The sequence below is a fragment of the Leishmania infantum genome, chromosome 29 (assembly GCF_000002875.2).
Source record: "Leishmania infantum JPCM5 genome chromosome 29".
NCBI lineage: Eukaryota > Euglenozoa > Kinetoplastea > Trypanosomatida > Trypanosomatidae > Leishmania > Leishmania infantum.
In genome coordinates, this window is record NC_009413.2 from 850,063 (window position 1) to 868,810 (window position 18,748).

Sequence of the window (18,748 nt, forward strand, 5' to 3'; positions counted from 1 at the left end):
ACGGTGGGGCACTTTATTGCCATTCGAGACGACGATAAGTTCACGTGTGTGCGTCGAGGACGCACTTTAACATGGTACACAAAAATGCGGGGGTGATGAGTTGGGAGGGAGGGAGGAGGTAGACGCACACGAGTCCCAGTCCGCGTGGCCCACTTTAATTCCGTATCTCCGCACTCCTGTGCGCACGCACATGGATAGAGACGCGTACACTCAATGTTGCGGCTGCTCACCATGACATCAACGCTCAGGGAAGAGAGGAGCCGAAAACCCCGCCAACAGAAAGCACAGTATTTTGCGTGTTCCCCCTTGGCTTTCCCTCCTCTTCTCAACGCTTTCGCGGCTCCATCCTATCCCGTGAATGCGCGCGCGCGCGTGTGTGTTTTGGTGGAAGAGAGGCGAGGAGCGGGTCCAAGCCACACAGCCCGCGAAAAAAAGGCGAGAAAAATGAGCCTGTGCTTTTGAGATCGCTGCACGGGGCTAACAGCATCGAGACAGCGGCGACAGAGTGGTGATGGTGGCCAGGGTCATTGCCGACATCCAGTGAAACTAGTTAGCGGCCTCCCCTCCTCAGTCAGCGCTGCTCGCGGTTTTCGTAGGTCCAGAACGAGAGGCAGTCAATCAAGAGTGCCACAAACAATCCCGCCTGCGGAGACCGCACAAACTCGTCGCGCGTGATGAGCAGCGACTCGGCCTTCTCGACCAGGTCGAACACCTCCTGCACAACCGTCTCGCGCGAGGGCACGTCCAACCCGGCGGCTACTAGCTTCGCGTGCGTTTCGCGAAAGAACTGGTTGACGATCATCGGCGTCAACACGCCCGTCCCTTCCATGTCAAGAATGTTCCAGAAGAAGTACGGCCGGCTGCACTGCGGCAGCAGCTCCACGGCTATTACAAAGTCTACAAATTTGCGGTAGTCCATCTCAGACCGTGTCATGAGCGTGTTCGTCTCGAAGTAGCGATCGATAAAGAGGGAGCAGAGTGGACTGACGTCCGGCGGCAGACCGTCGTCGAGTACGGTCGGCAAACCTTTTTTGTACCCACGCAGGTTCTCTACATTGAGCGTACCCGTGTTGCGGGTGTCCAACAGCACGAATTTGTTGTAGAGCTGCTGCGTAACGAGAGCACCGAACCAGTTCTGCGGGTCGTCTTCCGTCATGAGCTGCAGGCTAACCCACTCATCCATGACACCGCTGTGTAGCAGGGAGTGGATGCGTAGCACGCCGCGATTGCCGGGGTCGAGGTCCCAGAAGAGCCGGCGACTCACTGTGCAGCAGTAGAAGGGGAGCATGTCCTTGCCCATCGCCTGCAGCGCGGCGATCCGGGGCGCCAGATCGCGCACGTAGTTCTCCACCTCATCCTCCGAGAGCCGCCCATCGTTGTTGCTGTCCCACATAATAAGCTCCGCCTCGCACTTGACAAGGGACACCTGCTTCGCAAAGGTCTGGTAGATGGCGGCGATTTCGACCGCGCGCTCGGCGTTGCGAGGGCAGGAAAGGAAGAGTTGCACGTCCGGCCGCGGCGGCGGCACCGAGCAGAGGTAGAGCACGTTGCCGAGCGCCGGCTGATCCTCTGCAAGGCGGAGCAGATGCTCAAAGTGGGCGTGGCTCCGCATAAGGGAGCGTGCAGAGGCAGGAGTATCGCTGTGCTGCTGGTCGCGATAGCGCTTGACGTGCTGCAAGACAGCGTCCCAGCTCGCGCCCTGTGTGCCGCTGCTGCCTGGAGCGTCGTTGGGCGCTGCTATCGTAGCGGTCAAGACCGGTGGCGTGCTTGCGGAGAGAGGTTGGGCCAGCGACACAGGGGGCTGCAGCGGGGACATCGAGGGAGACGAATTACCGCCTCCGCTTCTCTCGTGGTTGTCCTTCTTTCCCTCTCTCCTGGATAGGATGCACTCGTCCTCATCCTCCGACACATCCCAGACGGTGCTCGGCGGCGGTGGCAGCTGCGCTTCATAGTGTTCCGCTGCCCACTCATTGAAGTCGTGCAGCAGCTGCTCGTACGCTTCCATGCTGATGCTGGTGCGATCCCCTGCACTCAGCAGCGTCCACAAATGTGCGTGCATCTCGTCCAGCTTTTCGATCTCCTTGAAGCGCATGTCCAACTCGAAGGCTTTGCAGGTGCTGTGCAGAAGCCGTGTTGTCTCGTCGGCAGCCGGGTCGCGACCTCGCATGTAAAGCGCGGGTAGGAACGTCGCAGATGCCTGCTCGCGCCTCTGCACCAGCTCGCGGTTGATGCGCTCAGTTTCGGCTTCGAAGCACTGCGTTGCCCACTCCTCCAGCGCCGTCGAAGTAGTGAGCTCATGCGCCTGCTCCTCCTGGGCCGCAAAGGTGCGGAGGCGCTGAGTCGCGAGCGCGATCGGCGGGAAAGACGACGACGACGCAAGACTCATGATATCGTTATTCTGCTCCTGAGCTGGAAGGCAATGCAGCAAGGAGGTGACAAGGGCGAGCGGGCGCGGCGTTCTAGGGCACTAAGGTCTGCGCGAGTGCTTTCCGTCGGTGGCGCCGCTGCAAACAATCGGCGGTGATAACAGGCGGCTACTGTGCACCCCCGCCCGCCCGTGCTTTCTTCCTCGAAGTCTCTCCGCACACACACTGGCGCTCACACACCCTCTATTCGGGCACCCGGGAATTGGTGGTGGGGGGAGGCTGGCAGCTTTGTGCCCAGCAGAAATTCGATACAGCGCAGGCAAAAGATCGGGCGAGTGGCCGTGCTTCACGGCGTATGCGTGCGTGTGTGAAGGGAAACGAAGGGAGCTGCTCGCTGCCTTGGAGTGCTTGGGTGCGTTGTTGCTGGACCTCTTGCGCGCATCAATGCCCCAAAAAAAGGAGAAGGAGGCGACACAGAGGAAGAGGAGGAGGAGGGGGAGGGGCAGTGTAAAGTAGGAAGGAGGTAGTGGGGATGGTAAGCTGTGGCGCAGCGTCCGCCGCAGAAGGCCAGCATGACGTTCCCCCTTTTCCGTGCGCAGAGAGGCGTTGCGCAGCTCAAGCGGCACGCATTGGGGTTGGTGAGCGGGGAGAAGAATAACCCTCCCTCCCCCCACCCACGCACAACGCTAGCTTGTAGTCCTAGTGAACCCCACATTGTTTGTTTTCCTTTCCGAATCGATCTTAGGTGTCGTGGGAGGAGAGACCAGCAGGCGACAATTCACGCAGGGAGGTCATCTCCCGCATCCGCATACACAAAGCAACAAGGCACTTACACGGAAACCCACTTGACGCTCTTCACATGCTCCTTGGCCCGCTGCTTCAGACGCTCGCGGGTGATTCGGGCGTTCACGTGATGCTGCGAGTCTACCACATGCACACAGAGGGCGCAGATAAAGGGAATAAACGTCCAGAAATACTCCCGGCGCACCGCCTCGGCGAGGCCGGCGTGTGCGTGGCGGAGGTGACGCAGCTGCTTCTGCAGAAAGGCACGCGCCGATGCCAAGAACTGCGTGATGTCTTTCAGGTACTGGTCATAGGCGTTGAGGTACTCACCATAATTTTCGTACTGCTGCGGTGAGGGCATCTGCGGTGGGTTGAGGTCCACCTCTGTGAGGCCCTCTCCATCGCGCGGCTCGCCGCTGTCGTCCGCGTGTGTGGACGCACGGCTGCCGCCGCCGTAGGACGTGTCCTCTGACGGAATGTGGTGGAGAGGTGCCGCCGAGCCAGGCAGCAGCCCTGGTGATCGCGGATCAGGTGCACTGTTGGTGTAGACAGTGTACCCTGGCGAGCTATAGGAGCGACCTCGGTGACTGCGCAACGACACAAGAGGGAGAAGCACCGCGGATGCCGCTGTGGCTCGCCTCATGTGTAGTATGACCCTACACTGCATGCCAAGCACACGCACACCTGGGAGATGGTGGTGGGGTCGTAAAGGCGCTGACGACACCAGGCGCTTCAACAAGGCTGATGCTTCACTGTGTGCGTACAGAGCGAGAGAATGGAAGAAGGGGGACGGGAGAGAGGCGGGTAACAAAGGTGGTGAGAGTGAAGTCGCGTCCTGCCTATTACATTGCGACGGAGGCAGTGCTGGGGCGAGACATACCCCAGAAACATCTAAGCACACACACACACACACACAGCTGTTTCTTGCTTGTTCGTAGTATTTTGCTTTTCCATTCTGTGAAACATCGGTCTTTACTTGCAAGCCCTTCTGCGTCTCGTGCGATTTCTCTCTCTCGTTCCTCGCAGGGACGCTAAAGGGGGGGGGGGGGAGGAGGAGGGGCGCCTGCCGCTCTCCTGCGCAAGGAGACTTATCGCTGAAAGCAAACGTGAGCGGCACGCGCCTCCGAACACGGCGAAGCGACGTTTTCACTCCGGCTTCACCAACAGGGGGGTTCCGTGACCCTCTTGCACAGGCGCCTTCCTTTCGCATCTACCCGCACCGTTGCATCGCACTCACTTGATCGCTTCTCCAGGCATCGCAAGCACGCATGCTTCAAGATCCTTTCTTGTTCTCCTCACCTCTCCTCCACCCCGTTGCTTCGAGCCTCCGTCGCAAAGCCCAAACGACAGCACAGCTCCAAGAGAGGCCAGGAAATCACTCGCGGCCACAAGAAGGTGAGGGTTGCCCATCCGAGTCAGAGACGTCCACATCACATGTGAACGCAAGAAACGAAGCAAGTCTCCATTCACGTCCGGCTCAGAAAAATAGATGCGATTGCACTTGGATGATCATCACGTTCTTCGCGCATAAACCCAACTTGCCAGGCGACACGAGTGTCCCTCTTTCGCTCTCTCTTGTGCTGTCTGGGCACATGGTCGGTGTGCGATGTTTGTTGTGAGGATACACCCGCCGGGGAAGGGGACAAGTCATCGTGGTACTCCCCAGCAGCAGCAGCGCAGTCGCACACGCACGCGGTTCTAGTTCGCCATCCACCATCGGGGCAGCTGACGGCAGAGCAACGGGCCCTTTCAAGACGCAGTCCATCGAGTCGCGCGCTCCGAAGCGCACAAGACACTCATATGTACACACCAATACCGACACGCACGTTCTGTTAGGGAAAGGGATATCTCACACAGATACAAAGACCTTCACAGGGCACTACCGAAGCTGTTCTCACCCCCCCCCCCCGCTCCACGGAACGGAGACGAGGTAGATCGACATCTGCGTCTCAGCGAAGTGATGCGAAGCCCAAGAATGCAGAGGTCAAAACACCTCAAGCATCGTCATGGAGGGGGACAAAGAAAACGGACACACGCACACACACGTTAGCTTCAGAAACGTCCACATCACATGTGAATGCAAGGAACGAAGCAAGTCTCGATTCACGTCCGGCTCAGAAAAATAGATGCGATTGTACTTGGATGATCATCATGCATATGCGCGTCGCGTGGTGGCAGTGGCGTTGGGGAGGAAGGGCAGGGGCGGAGAGAACACGGCCCCGATGAGGTAGAGACGGGATGCGCACTCTATTGAATGCCGCCGCTTTTCTTCCGTGTTGGCCGCCGAGTTTGCGTGCGCGGATTGCGTGCAGCGCATACACAGAGAGAGAGGGCGAGCGAGTGAGAGACACGCGCAGCATGCGAGGACATGTTGCACAAGACATGGGAAACGGAAAAAAAAACATGGAAAAAAAAGGGGCGGGGCGTCGGGCTCGCTGGGCGAATCTCGTGCTTGTGCTGCGGTCGCATGGGCCCTGGAGACATGTCCCCGCAGCGAATGCGAGTGACAGAGAGGAAGGCGGGGCACGAATGAGAGCCACTGACAGGAACCCCTGCGCACCCTCCCCTTGTCTAGCTTCATCACGTTTATCTGGAGTGAAGCAGAAAACCACCCGGCGCGGTTCCACTCTCTACTTTACGAGCGCCACATGGACTGTGACACCCTCCGAAGTAGCATGCACGGTTGTCTCTAATCGGTGCTGTTCTTCTCCCTTCACTGCTACTTCGACGCGTATACACAGCCATACACGTGTGCTCGAAACCTTTGTTTCATGACCAGAGTGAGAAGGACAAAGAGAGGGGAACGAGTTACACGGAGGAGATGAGCAAGCAAGCGTATTCGTTTCCGTCGATCTGAGTTCTGGGGTAGCGTCTGCAATCGTCCCGGTGACACTGAGGGCCATGCCAGCAGGAATAGAGTCCGCCTGTCATACAAGAGCGTCGATAAGCATCTATGCCTGTGCTTGTGTGCACGGACGAGAGTGCGGTGCCGCCTCGTCCTTCCAGCTCCCTGTCTCACCGCGTGGCGACATGAAGGGTCGTGCGGTGGTATTGCTCTGGGGACACAGACAGTAGAAGCAGCAAGAGAGAAGGCGGGGAGCCATGAGGTCACTGGGGTCCTTTCTCGCGAAAGGACTGCATGAAGCATCGAACGAATACCGATAAATGGAGCAGAGATCTCGCTTGCACTGGAGAAAAGCAACTTCACGATGCCCCCTCCCCACCCCCTCTCCGATTCCACCGCATCCTCATGTCTCCGGAAAAAACGCACGCAAAGTAAGAAGAATCAAAGGAACTAAGCAAAGGCGGCAAAATGATCGAATCTCCGTTTTGCTTCCCCGCCGTGACCAGTGGACGCAGTGGCCGGGGTAGGAGGGAGAGAAAGCGCGTCGTTGTGCGTTCACTGTCCGATGCGTGCCTCCACCCTACCATGCGTGTTTCTGCCTGGGCACCGTACGCGCGTATCTGGCGGCACAAGTTCGCTCACCTTCGCCTCTCGCCCCACTCCCCTCAAACTTCACTGGACCGCGTACGTGTGTGGAGAGGAGAGCAGCTGAGAAAAAAAAAACGAAAGGAAAAGCACATGAGTAGCAGTGCATGCACGGGAAGAAACATGAGAGAGCGAGAGAAGCGCGGCGCGCGCACGTGTGTGCACACGCACAGATGTGTGCATCAATACATGCATGCGTGTACTCGAGCACATACATGACACTCGGTAAAAAGACTAAGTACTTACAAGAGGATGCTGAGAGACAAGCGGTGCAGGGAGCAGACGGCGCGCGTGTGTGTAAATGGGGAAGAAGGTGGTGCGGAAGGGGTGGGTGGGCTGAATAGACATGGGGTGCCAAAGGGCGCCACAGCCATGACCAAGCTGACACAGAAAGGCAACGCGACGCTAACATGCCAACATATAGACGAGAGAAAACAAAAGAGCCAAGCGCGACAACGCCAAGGACCCTCACAAGGGCACCGCAGAAAGGAAAGCAGCACGTACAGCGCATCAGTAACGGGCACAAGCTCATCAGGAGACATTGAGAGAGAGAAAGGCAAACAACCTCATGGAAAGTTCTTTGTTACTTTCCTCCAATGCGCCCACCTTCTCGGCCGCACACCACGAGGTTAGTATGCTCAACACAAACTCCCTAGCCTGCCATATAGGCCCCATCGCGTGGTGCGACACAGCTGTGGACACACGCGTTGCAGCAATGTGCCGACTCCAGCCATCTGAGCACGGCCCCTGCCTCAAGCTCTGCCCACCACTGCTCAGCAGGTCGCCACACAGCCGGCTCCCATCATGCCGGTCGCCACCCCTGGTGCATCCCTCGGGGTGGCACTCAGACTATACACACCAGGAGGCAGTGTGAGGGCCCGGGTGGGATACGCTCGAGTCGTGCTGACTCTCTGCCCGTTACATGGACGGCAGAAGCGTGTGCACGGCCGCAGGCCTCTCCGACGCAGTGCCATATACGACCTGGCCTCCCTCCACCCCGCAACGTAGCAGGTGCTTGACCCTGTCCGTCACCAGAGGTGGCTCGGCATCGGCCGGGGATAGGGGGGTGGGAGGAGGTGGACTGCCTGGCACCCCTGAAGAGTGGGGGCGCCGGACCCTGAGATGCCACGCGGTGGCTACTAAGGGAGAAGAAAAAAGACAGGTTGCATGTGGCCTTGAGTTCAACTGTGAGGGGCAGAGCGAAACCGAACCCGAAGGGACCTGCGAAGGCGTATGAGACCCGTGAGGCAAAACAAAAGGGAGGCAGTGATGGTGCAGAATGAGAAGAGTCGGGGCGCATGGTCGCGGGCGTCGATCTTTGTGCTTCCTTATGTGACGAACAGGCCGAGAGTTGGCGCGGCACAGTACAAAGGCGATGCGGTTGACGCGCGCCGCACGGCTGTTTGGAGATCTTCTTTACCGGGACCGCGGCACACCACCGCCGCCTTGGCTTTCTGGCATCAATCGGGCCAAAAGGTGGTTTGAACCAAGCAAATCGAGGAACGTAAGCCGCGTTAACCACTCAGCGTCGGTGTTTGCTTTCGGCTGGAGCATACGCAGTTACACATGCCTACGCGCAACTGTGTGCTGTTCTTTTCGTCTCGCTGGTATTGTCAGACAGACATGCCATAGCCGCGGTACATAACGTTAAGAACCTCGTGCTTCCAGTACTTGAGACGGATCGGGTCCGCCACCGTCAGCTGTTTCGCCTTGCTCAACGCAGCGGCCTCGTAGGCCAGGAAGTCGAGGACGACAGCATCCTGACGGTCTTCCTGCTTGCCTGCGTCCATTGCACTCGTCTTCGGTTCATCCCATGGACAGGGTTTCAGCCATTCCGGCTGGAGACCCTCGCGATACGCCTCCGACGGGCGAAGCTGCTGCACCCCGCGTCGCTGTGCCGCGTTCATGTACGTCAGCCACATCTCTTCCAGCATTGCTTGACAGGCCAAGTACTGCGCTGTGTCGACCTGGTGGAAGTTATCCAGCATGTACTGTGAGCTGCTCTCGTAGAGAATCTTCAGCTCGGCAATCGCCTCAGACTTGGGTGCCTGCTGCGATGAGCTTCTCGTGTTGTTCGCCGCCGCCAAGCGCAAGACGCGCGCCGTCTGCGCCTCCAGCTCGGTAACCCGGAGCCGGACGACAGTGTGCAGCACCCGCTGCATGTGCCGCATCAGGGCAAAGCTCTCCACGTAGGCGTCCCACCGAACACAGCGTTGGCGGTCACGGAGGAGATCCACAAGTGGCGTGGAGGGGCTGACGGTGCCGGCGTCGGCGTCGGCGCACGTTTCGGAGTTCGCCAGTGCGACCGGGGTGAGCAATGGGGCGTCGGTGAGGTACCGCTGAAGCTCCTCACTACCGTCCCTGCTGGCGTGCTCTGCCGCCCACACGTGCCATCGCATGAGAAGTGTGTGGAAGAGGAGGGCAACGGAGCGGGCGTGGGCGTAGGCGGCCTCGTTCGTTGGGTCCACATACAACCACTGCAGCGAGTAATTCAGCTCCACTGCACAAATGTCTCGCAGGGTGCCCGGCCAGTTCTCGCTGTTGGTGGGTGCGCCGACCGAACTGGTGCAAGCCTCGGAGCAGACCTGCCGCCAGAGAGGACGAAGCAGGGCTTCCCTAAAGAGGGCGAAGCGGTGACACCACGCAGAGTTGTTGCGGCAGTCTTGACAGATAAGCTGCGCTGTGAACTGCAGCTCCTCGGTGAGTGGACTTGGTGGTAGGGTGGGGCGCAGTGCCGGCGGCGCTGCGCCCTCCGAGGTAGTGATCCAGTCGGGTCGCGGCGTAAAGCGCAGAGCTTGATCAGCTGCGGCTGCCGTAGCCACCATTGCGTGCTCATCCAGGGCCTTCCGCGACGGCGGCGTCAGCAGGAAGGAGAAGGCATGCAAGTACCATGACAGGTGCAGCCAGGCATGATAGTTTTTCCCATCCTCATTGCACAGCACCGCGCGCAACGTCGGCCGTTCGTCGACCGCGGCAAAGTCGAGGCCGTCATGACGGCGCAGGTAATCGTTAAATGTTGCCTCACTCGCCAATAGGGGCACAAACGGACTGCTGTCCTCCACCTGCTGCTCCAGCTTTTCATCCGTGGCCGCGGCGTCCACACCGCATCGGACGTGAGAGGGGCTCTGCTGGAGAGCGTACGCCAGCAGCTCCTTTCGGTGGTGCCACACCTGAAAGTTCTTGTGGTACAGCCGGGTGAAGCAACCGACCGTCGTCAGTTCCCAGCGCACCGCACGCCACGGGCTCAGCCGACCTTCCCACGCAATGTCGGCGCGCGCAGGGAGCCAGTGCTGTGACGTCAGCCTCAGCTTCGTCTGCTTTTCGTCCATCTCCCGTAGCGCCTCTTGCTTGTCTGCCTCCGAGGCGGTGCAGGAAAGGATGGCGGCCGGTATCGGAAGTTCCGGCAGCGCGTCACGGGTCGCTTGCTCCAACACCGCAGGGGACATGAGCACATCGCGTCGGTCTTTCCAGACGGTGTAGTTGGAGGTGCACTGGCGAAGTGCAAAGGCCAGCAGAAGAAACCAGCGTGCCGCTGAGGTGCGAATGGCATGAATTACAGGAGGCAGCTCACCACCCCCACATCGCTCACCGCAGGGCGGGAGCGTTGGGGTGTACTCCAGTTGACCTCGAAGTGCACGGTATACGCCGTAGATGAAGCTGAAGTTCGGCGGATAGTTAATTTTCGCGACGGGGTGCTCTGGCGATGCACCAAGACTCTCGTCTGCTGGTGTCACGTCCGCGGCAAGCGGCATGAAGGTCTCGACGCAGGCGAGCTCATAAAGCCGCTCCCCATCCTCGGGGTCCTGCGAGCAATCGGAGGAGGCAGCCGTCCAGGACGATACTGAGGACGGGGAGGATGTGCGGCTCGAACGCTGCATCGCGCCTGCAATGTCCATGCGAAGACGCATACGACGATGAATGGCTGTGAGTGAGTGGAGGGGAAGAGGGAGAGAAAAGGCAAGCGGAAAGACGAAGTTGAGATGTGAAGTGTGAGATGGGCCGACATGTGCCCCCCCCCCGGGGGGGGGGGCAACCGCGTGCGAGCGCACCGCACCCTTTGCATGTCGGATGCCCGTCAGGAGATGGGGGCGTTCGTAAACGGACGCACCCAACCAAAGAGCTTACGTTGTTCTTAAATGATCCGTCATTAATTTCAATACGGAGACAGCGACATACCTCCCCGCCCCCCCGGCGAAGAAGACCATCTTCACAAAACAGATTCATCGCAGGAGGGGCAAGCGGGAGAGGGGGGAGGTCGATAAGCGCGAGGTGAAGGGAGGGTCTCTCTTTGACCGATGCACGTATGGTATTTTGATGCACCGTGGCTCGGATGTACATTGCAGTCGTGCTGCATGTAAAGCTGCTGTTACGGCTGGACAAAACCGCGGCTTCACACGCATCCTTCCCACGCACGTAGATGCACTTAGGATATGACGAAAAGAGAAAAAGGAGGGAGGGCGACGACAACGCAAACACAGACGCACGCCAAAAGCGGTCAACATGCATAACACGCTCACGTAAGGTCCCACACGCAGGCGCCTATGAAAGATGGACAGTCATCCGTTCGGGGGGGGGATACCGGATCGCCTCTGCTTCCTTCCTCACGCATTCGTCTCCCTCGTGCGGCGTGCGTGCGCGCAGCTCTGAAGCAGGAACAGGAACTGAAGATAGCGTGTGAGAGGGTGGTTGAGTGGGAGAAGAGAACGTAAACAGACACACAAAGGCATAAAGAGAAGCGACGGCGAAATGCGAGAGCCGCAGGTCGCACAGGAACTCAGGCAAGCACATGGAGGCACGGCGGAGGAGGAGTGGAGGGAGGAGAGGGTGGTGGGTGGCCACCGCCTGGCATCCACGGCGCCACACTCGGTACCTCACACCCTCTCTCCGCTTTGTTGCACTATGCACACTTAATATGACATGAAAGAAGTCACGCCCCATTTTTTTTTGGGGGGGGGGTGAGTGGGGTGGCGGGCGGGCGATGCGAGGGAGCCGTGGAGGGAAGTGTGTGTGTGTGAGAGAGAAAGCAGCTTTGAGCCCACTCGCCCTCCCTCTCTCGCTTCTGCGGTTCAACACACACACACACACACACAGAGGCGTGCCAGCAGGTTGTCGTTGCCAAGGCTAGTGGCGACGCACGGACTCCCCTCCCTTTCCCTTTGCCTGTGGGCTGTCGTGTAAAAGAGCGCGACGGCGCATGTGTATGAGTATGCGCCTATGAAGATACAAAACGGCTCCCATAAGCTGCGTACACGTGCGCTCACAAAATGCACGCGCCACGGCCGCTTAAAAGCCAACGGAGCTACGAAGGCAGCACGGGTGACACAGCGACTCCCCTCTCCATCACACAAAGATACCTAAATGAGTAGAGTTTGCGTGGTACATGCTTTCCGAATGCCCCCAAAATCCGCACTTCTGGACGGCGGCCACAAAACCAACGAGCGACAAGACAGAAGACAGGAAGAGTGAGAGAGGCACCGGCAGATAGAGACACAAAGTGAGAAAGAGCAGACAGGCTGTGCCGGGCGTCCTTCGACTTTCCGTCTGGCAAAGGCGCTATCACCGCTCCACACCTCATTTCGCACGTCTCTGCAACGGCAATATCCACCCGTGTCACAGCACCTTCACAAGGAGGTCACGAGGACACCATCGCAAGAGCACATCGTTGGCTGCAGCCAGGTGAAGCAGGGAGAAGAGCATAAGCAAAACAGAGCAAAGCCCCCCAAAAATAATCATCAAGCGAACAAAATCGGTCTGCTCCACAGAAAGAAAAAGAAAGCAAAAACACGAGGACGGCGGCAAGGATGAGGAGGGGGTCCGGTAAAAGGCCAACAAACAGCATCAGCAGTCAAGCAAAGCAAGAACACAACCATGAGAAATGAGGGCAAAAAAAGGGAGAGAGGCCGGGGGAGGGAGGGGGAAGAGGAGGGTAAGCGGCTACGCGTTCGAGGTACTACCGCTTGAACGGTGAAACGCTTTCCTCTCTGTCGCCAACTGTCTCTGTTCGGACTCTCGAGTAGTGATGATGAGTGCCTGATGAAACGGGGCCGCCCTCGTACCTTTCTGTGTGTGTGTGTATGTGGGTGGGTGGGTGACTGTCGTGGCGGTGTTGCCGCAGAGGATGCATGGCAACCTCTGGCGGACCGCCTTCTCATCTTCTGGACTGCTATATGGCAGAAAGCACACCACACGCGACCACGAGCTAGTCTACGAACGCAATACGCGTACACGAGACGACGGGCAGCAGCGCCGACACCACACATGAGAAAGGGTGTCATGACGACAAGAAAAGGAAGAGACGGCAACAGAGGTATTACTTTTTTCTGATGCCCGTACACACAAGTTAAAGGTGAGGTGATTGGCGGAGCAGCAGGAGGGAGGGAGGGAGGGAGGCTATGATCGAAAGCGCGGGGGCAGAGCCCGTGTAAGGAGACGTTGCGCGCTCACGCAAGCGTCTTCGAGTACATGTCGTTTCCCTTGTCATCGACGACAATGAACGCAGGGAAGTCCTCGACCTCGATCTTCCACACCGCCTCCATGCCGAGTTCCGGGAAGGCGAGGCATGTTACCTCCTTGATCGAGTCCTTGGCGAGTATGGCCGCTGGACCGCCAATGCTGCCGAGGTAGAAGCCACCGTGCTTCTTGCACGCGTCCGTCACCTGCTTGCTGCGGTTGCCCTTGGCGAGCGTGATGTAGCTGCCGCCGTGCGACTGAAAGAGATCGACGTAGGAGTCCATGCGGCCGGCCGTCGTCGGGCCAAAGGAACCAGAGGCGTGGCCCTCCGGCGTCTTGGCGGGCCCGGCGTAGTAAATAGGCGACGTCTTCATGTACTCTGGCAGCGGCTCGCCGTTATCCATCATCTCCTTGATCTTGGCGTGGGCAATATCGCGGGCCACGATGAGGGTGCCGTTAAGCATCACACGGGTACCGACCGGGTATTGGCTGAGCTGCTGGCGCACTTCGTCGATGGGGCGCTTCAGGTCGACGTTCACGCTCGTGGTGCTCAGGCGCACTTCCGGGATGTCGGGCAGGTACTGCGCCGGGTTCTGCTCAAGCTGCTCAATGTAGATGCCGCTCTTGTTGATGTGCGCAAGAATCTGGCGATCAGCGCTGCAAGACACCGCAAGGCCCACTGGGCAGGAGGCACCGTGGCGGGGCAGCCGAATCACGCGCGCCTGGTGGGCGAAGTACTTGCCACCAAACTGCGCTCCAATCCCGCTCTTCTGCGCCACCTCCATCACGATCTTCTCCCACTCAGGGTCGCGAAAGGCGCGGCCGTACTTGTCGCCAGTGGTCGGGAGCGAGTCGTAGTAGCGGCAACTGGCCAGCTTCACCGTCTTCATGGTCATCTCCGCGCTCGTGCCGCCGATGACGAGGGCGATGTGGTACGGCGGGCAGGCAGCCGTGCCGAGGGTCTTGAGCTTCTCCTCGATGAAGGCGCGCAGCGATTTGGGGTTCAGCAACGCCTTGGTTTCCTGGTACAGGTACGCCTTGTTTGCCGAGCCGCCGCCCTTGGCAATGAAGAGGAACTCGTAGTCGCTTCCGGGCACCGCGAGCAGGTCGAGCTGGGCGGGAAGATTGTCGCCGGTGTTGCACTCCTTGAACATGTCCAGCGCGGCAGTCTGGCTGTAACGCAGGTTGTGGTACCTGTAGGCGTTCCATATACCCTTGGACAAGTACTTCTCATCCTCGCCCCCGGTCCAGCAGAGCTCGCCACGCTTGCCGAGCACGATGGCCGTGCCGGTATCCTGGCACGACGGCAGCACCCGACCTGCCGCGATGCAGGCGTTCTTCAACAGCGTCATGGCGACGTAGCGGTCGTTGTCGGAGGCCTCGGGGTCCTCGATGGCGCGACGCCAACCCTCCAGGTGGTCCTTGCGGAAGAAGTGGTGCACATCCGAGAAGGCGCGGTGGGCGAGGATAGTGAGGGCCTCGGGGTTCACTTTCAGCACCTTGCGCCCGAACACCTCCACCTCCTCCACGTACTTCTCGCTCCCCTCGACCTTGGCGAACTCGGTTTGGTGGTGGTGCGGGTCGGTGGGCTGAAAGATGGCGGAGAAGTGGAAGTCTGCGTTGACAGCGGACGCGTCCTCGATGTCCTTGATGCCCGCACGGCGGCACCCGATCTCGCAATGGTCGCACAGAGACATGATATACACTACTAGAGTGGAGTGTGGATGGGAAACACAAGACGCCGAAGAAAACGGAAGAGAAGAGGTGCAGTTAAAGCGAGTTTTGATACTGTGACGGCTGCAGTGAGGTGCGCATGCGAGACAGACGTCGTGGCGAACGCAGCGAGGGGCAGCGGCCACGCCGGCGTGATAGGTCGACCAGAGAATGATGGGGAAGGGTGGTGTGTGTGCGTGCGAGAGAGAAAGTGAAGCAAAAAGGAAGTGAAGAACAGTGTCGCAACGGCAAAGCGAAGAGGAGGGCGCGGCGAATGAGCGGCCACGGCGCCCTGCGCGTGCGCGTTCGGCCTTCTCTCTCTCTCTCGCTCTGGGCGCGCCCCCTTCCCCTCTTACACGTCAGCGGCATACCTCGACGGTGCCTCGTTTCGCTGATCACGCCCCGGATCACTTGCTCGGTGAACGTTGAGCAGACCCCGTCTTGGCACGTTCTTTCTGTGAGCAGTATGACCTCTTCTCTTTCCGTATTCGCTCACGCCATCCGTCAGCGCAACGCGAGGGCGGTGATGTGTGCACACTGAAAGGAGGGGGTGGGATGGAGGTACGCAGGTGGGTGGCTCGACATGGTGACCTTCAACACTTCCGCCCCTTTCGCTTGACCCCCCATGCTACCAGCATGCGTCGCTTGCGCATCAACGCGTTGCAGTTAGCGCGTGTGCGCGGCTGACCACCACCGCCCCACTGTTGTCGACAGCGCTCGTTGCATCTGCCACGCCTATTGCCACGCACGCATCGCACTCCGCTGTGCACGGTCATGCTTGCACCACTTGCTCTGCCGTCCACGTGACTCTGTCGTCGGTGCACAGGTGTTAGATGCCACCTGTCTGTCCTACGAGGGCACCGTCTGTGAGGCAAAGCACGGCACGTGGCGGCACGGCATCTCCGCCACCGCAGGCTGGCGCTTCACCCATGGAGGTGGGGCCTCCGCGCTCGCACACGTGGCAGTCACCTGCAGCACCGTTTTCGCTGCCCGCAGCACGGGGGGGCATGGACTGGCGCTGAGAAACGCCGCCGCTGCTTCTTGCAGAGATGCGGCACGTGAGGTGGGCGAGGCGGACACATGAGCCGCCGTTCGTGACTGCCACTCAGGAGAGCTTGTGCGCTGCCCTTGGCCAAGGCAATAGCGGCGAACATCTTCGATACCGCTGGCCGCCCAGAGACACCGTCCAGCCCAAGTTCGTGCCGGCAAGCGTGAACTCGACGCGCAAGGACGACCACTGGATTACTCTCAGCATCTGAAGGTGCACGCCCTTGTGCCTCCCTCTGGTGGACGCGCGCGACAATGAGGAGGGAGCCGCGTTGGCTCATCGCCATGCAGAGGGTCGTGCCAGGCATCTTCGTCTTGCAGGAGCGGCTGCCGTAGAGCATGTGCCTCGGCGTCCACAGCAGCACCGCGACTGCCTCTACGCAGTCCACCAGCCACTGAGAGTGTGCTACGCCCGCAGATGCACACTTGGCACTCACATACGCCGTCTTGCTCTCACAGAGCTGAACCCGGTTGACCAACTTCGTTTCGCTAACGCTGTTGGAGATAAGCAGCGGCCTGATACGAGTCGGGTTCGCCAGGACTTCGCCTCCTTGCCGCTGCAGCTGGTGCTCCACGACTGCCCGGTCGCTCAGCAACGACATCGCAGCCGCGCTACGGTCGCCGTCACTTACCTCTGCTGCACCCCGTCACCGAACGCCGCCATGCCTCGACGCTACCAAAGGCGACGTAGTGAGCGCCAAACTCGAAGCCGCTGAGCCAGCAGCTCACCACCTCCTCTGGCCGAACGCCTCGCATCCTCCTCAGGGGACCGGAGAACCCAGCCGCAAACGACTGCGACTACACCTGCGCGGCGGCGACGAGCAAGGCCATCGCGGCAGGCCCAGACATCGAGCTCTCGCCATCGCCGATAGTTGACGGTGTCTGTCCCGATGCCGGCGCGGAGGCCGGGCTTGTCGCTACTGATGCTGCTGTCGGCGTGTATATTTCACGGAGGCGTTTACGCTTCACAAACTCTACCGCAAGAAGCTCGTCTCGCGTCTCCGCGAGACACCTGTGCGGCATGTGCTGAAAGGCCTCCAGTATGGCAACCGGGTGCGACACGTAGGTGGTTTCTATGACTCTTTTGTTCGCCGCAGGCAGAGCATCAGCAGAAAGCGGAGGGAGAGGCCAGTGCAATAACGCAATGAATCCGTGAAGGCGTACTCAAAAACTTCGGCCACCACCAAATGCCGGGGGTGCACGTACACGTCAGGCGCTAGCTCCGTCTCTGTCGGCAGCCACTCGCCCAGCCAGGGTGAGACGGTCTGCTTGGTGAGCATGCGCTCCCAGCGCAGGTCGGGGGCGGCTTGCAGAGCAGCGAGGCCCTTCCTCACGTGCTCGGTCTCAACCCTGCATACGTCTTGGGAGACAGCCCGTTCCACGTCCCTATCGTCGTCGGCTCTCCCTCGCAGTGGACTCGTCAGCAACAAAGTCGTGCAAGTTCAAGCGGCCAAACGTCGCGCAATCGTGGCCGCCTATGACCACCAAGTCGAGCGAGCCCGCCAAAGCGGGGAGGTGGCCCGGCTTCGGTTTCATCCATGCAAGCTGGCGCTCGGCTGGCCCGCGCACGGGATATGTGCCGTTTGCACAAGAACGTCCTCACGCTTCGCCTCCACGGCCTTCTCCAGCTCGGCCATGATCGCCGCCGTGATGCCAACCGCTTCGGCGGTGATAACCTTGAGGTGGGTAAACTGCGCGATCAGCACCTACCGCCGCTGCCGCCGCCGACGATGCGTCAGGGCAACCTGCAGCAGCGGCTCCCCGTTGAGGAGCGCAAGATCAAACACTACCAAGTGAGCCCAGAGCCGCCCCCCTCCCTCCCATCTTCGACGGTGCCCTCGACATCTGTCGCGGTGGAGTCGAAAAGGTGCGCTAGCCGCAACGACCGCTAAATGAGGAGTAATGGCACTGCTGACCACGTGCGATGGGGCCTCCAGCGTATACTTGTGCATGCCTATCGGTTTCTATATGTGCGGGCCTCTCGTTGACTGTTTTGTGTGCGCGAAGGATGCGCTCTTGAGCGAACACGCAACACGCCGCCAAGGCAACTTCAGAAACGAAGCGAGGAGGGAGAGTGGTGCGTGATGGACATCTATATGTGGAGAAGGCCTGGTGGTGCTGGTGATAGTGGTGGGGCCGAGAGCGGCGAGCGAGACGTGGGAGGAGTCGAAGAGAGATAACGAGAAAGAGGTGAGTAACAGATAGATGCTGACGAGGCAAGGGAAGACTTGGCATGAGCCGCCGATGCGCATCTGCGCATACGTTTTCGCGGCGACACGGGGTGGGGGTTCGCCTGCTCTTCCGCAGGTGTATTGGACGGATGGCGCATTCGCGGCCTTTTCTTTGTTCTTTCTTTTGCTTCGTGCTAGCGCGCCGCAGTTGAGCAGGTCGATGGATGGATAGAGGGGAGCGGCGTGCGACAACGGCGTCCTCCCTTTTGTTCGACGTAGGCATGGAAACGGAGGCAGAAGAAGAGCTGAAAATGCGCACACAGAGCGCAGTGCAGTGCAGTGCCGCAACCACCGGCGAAACCAACAAAAGCCACACGTACAGCACAGAGACGCAGGCGACACGGCACGCGCTACATTACGGAGTGCATGTCCGTTTTTTTTTTCTCGAATCACGGTCCGGCACGCGCACGGCGCGCAGGCGGACTTCATGCATCGCCCGAGATGGGCTCTCCTGCCCCGTCGTTGTCCACTTTGCGCTTTCTCTCTTGGGTTCTCCTCACTGATACGGCACACGGAACAGCACTGGTAGACGCGACCTCAGGTAGTCAGCGGATTCGGCCAGCTCTCGCAACTCCTGAAGTTGCTCCTCAACCGCGATTCGCACGTGGCGTTCGTCCTTGCCGCGCGCCCCCTCGCAGGCTGCCGCCATTTCTCGCAAACCGTGCTGC

The 18,748-nt window shown here is 59.7% G+C and overlaps 5 protein-coding genes across 5 annotated transcripts; all 5 read right to left on the reverse strand.

Moving 5' to 3' along the window:
- Positions 1-571: 571 nt before the first annotated feature.
- Positions 572-2,386, reverse strand: LINJ_29_2050 (conserved hypothetical protein; the record flags this gene model as incomplete). Its single annotated transcript, XM_001466683.1, has 1 exon — positions 572-2,386. The coding sequence occupies one exon, from the start codon at positions 2,384-2,386 to the stop codon at positions 572-574; it is 1,815 nt and encodes a 604-aa protein (XP_001466720.1).
- An 809-nt stretch (positions 2,387-3,195) lies between these two features.
- Positions 3,196-3,816, reverse strand: LINJ_29_2060 (conserved hypothetical protein; the record flags this gene model as incomplete). The annotated part of the gene is made up of 1 exon (XM_001466684.1): positions 3,196-3,816. One exon carries the CDS (start codon positions 3,814-3,816, stop codon positions 3,196-3,198), a length of 621 nt encoding a protein of 206 aa, XP_001466721.1.
- A 4,436-nt stretch (positions 3,817-8,252) lies between these two features.
- Positions 8,253-10,535, reverse strand: LINJ_29_2070 (putative protein farnesyltransferase alpha subunit; the record flags this gene model as incomplete). The annotated part of the gene is made up of 1 exon (XM_001466685.1): positions 8,253-10,535. One exon carries the CDS (start codon positions 10,533-10,535, stop codon positions 8,253-8,255), a length of 2,283 nt encoding a protein of 760 aa, XP_001466722.1.
- A 2,544-nt stretch (positions 10,536-13,079) lies between these two features.
- On the reverse strand, positions 13,080-14,786 carry LINJ_29_2080 (putative fumarate hydratase; the record flags this gene model as incomplete). Its single annotated transcript, XM_001466686.1, has 1 exon — positions 13,080-14,786. The coding sequence occupies one exon, from the start codon at positions 14,784-14,786 to the stop codon at positions 13,080-13,082; it is 1,707 nt and encodes a 568-aa protein (XP_001466723.1).
- Positions 14,787-15,767: 981 nt separating this feature from the next.
- LINJ_29_2090 (hypothetical protein, unknown function) lies at positions 15,768-16,451 on the reverse strand (the record flags this gene model as incomplete). The annotated part of the gene is made up of 1 exon (XM_001466687.1): positions 15,768-16,451. One exon carries the CDS (start codon positions 16,449-16,451, stop codon positions 15,768-15,770), a length of 684 nt encoding a protein of 227 aa, XP_001466724.1.
- Between the last annotated feature and the right edge of the window lie 2,297 nt (positions 16,452-18,748).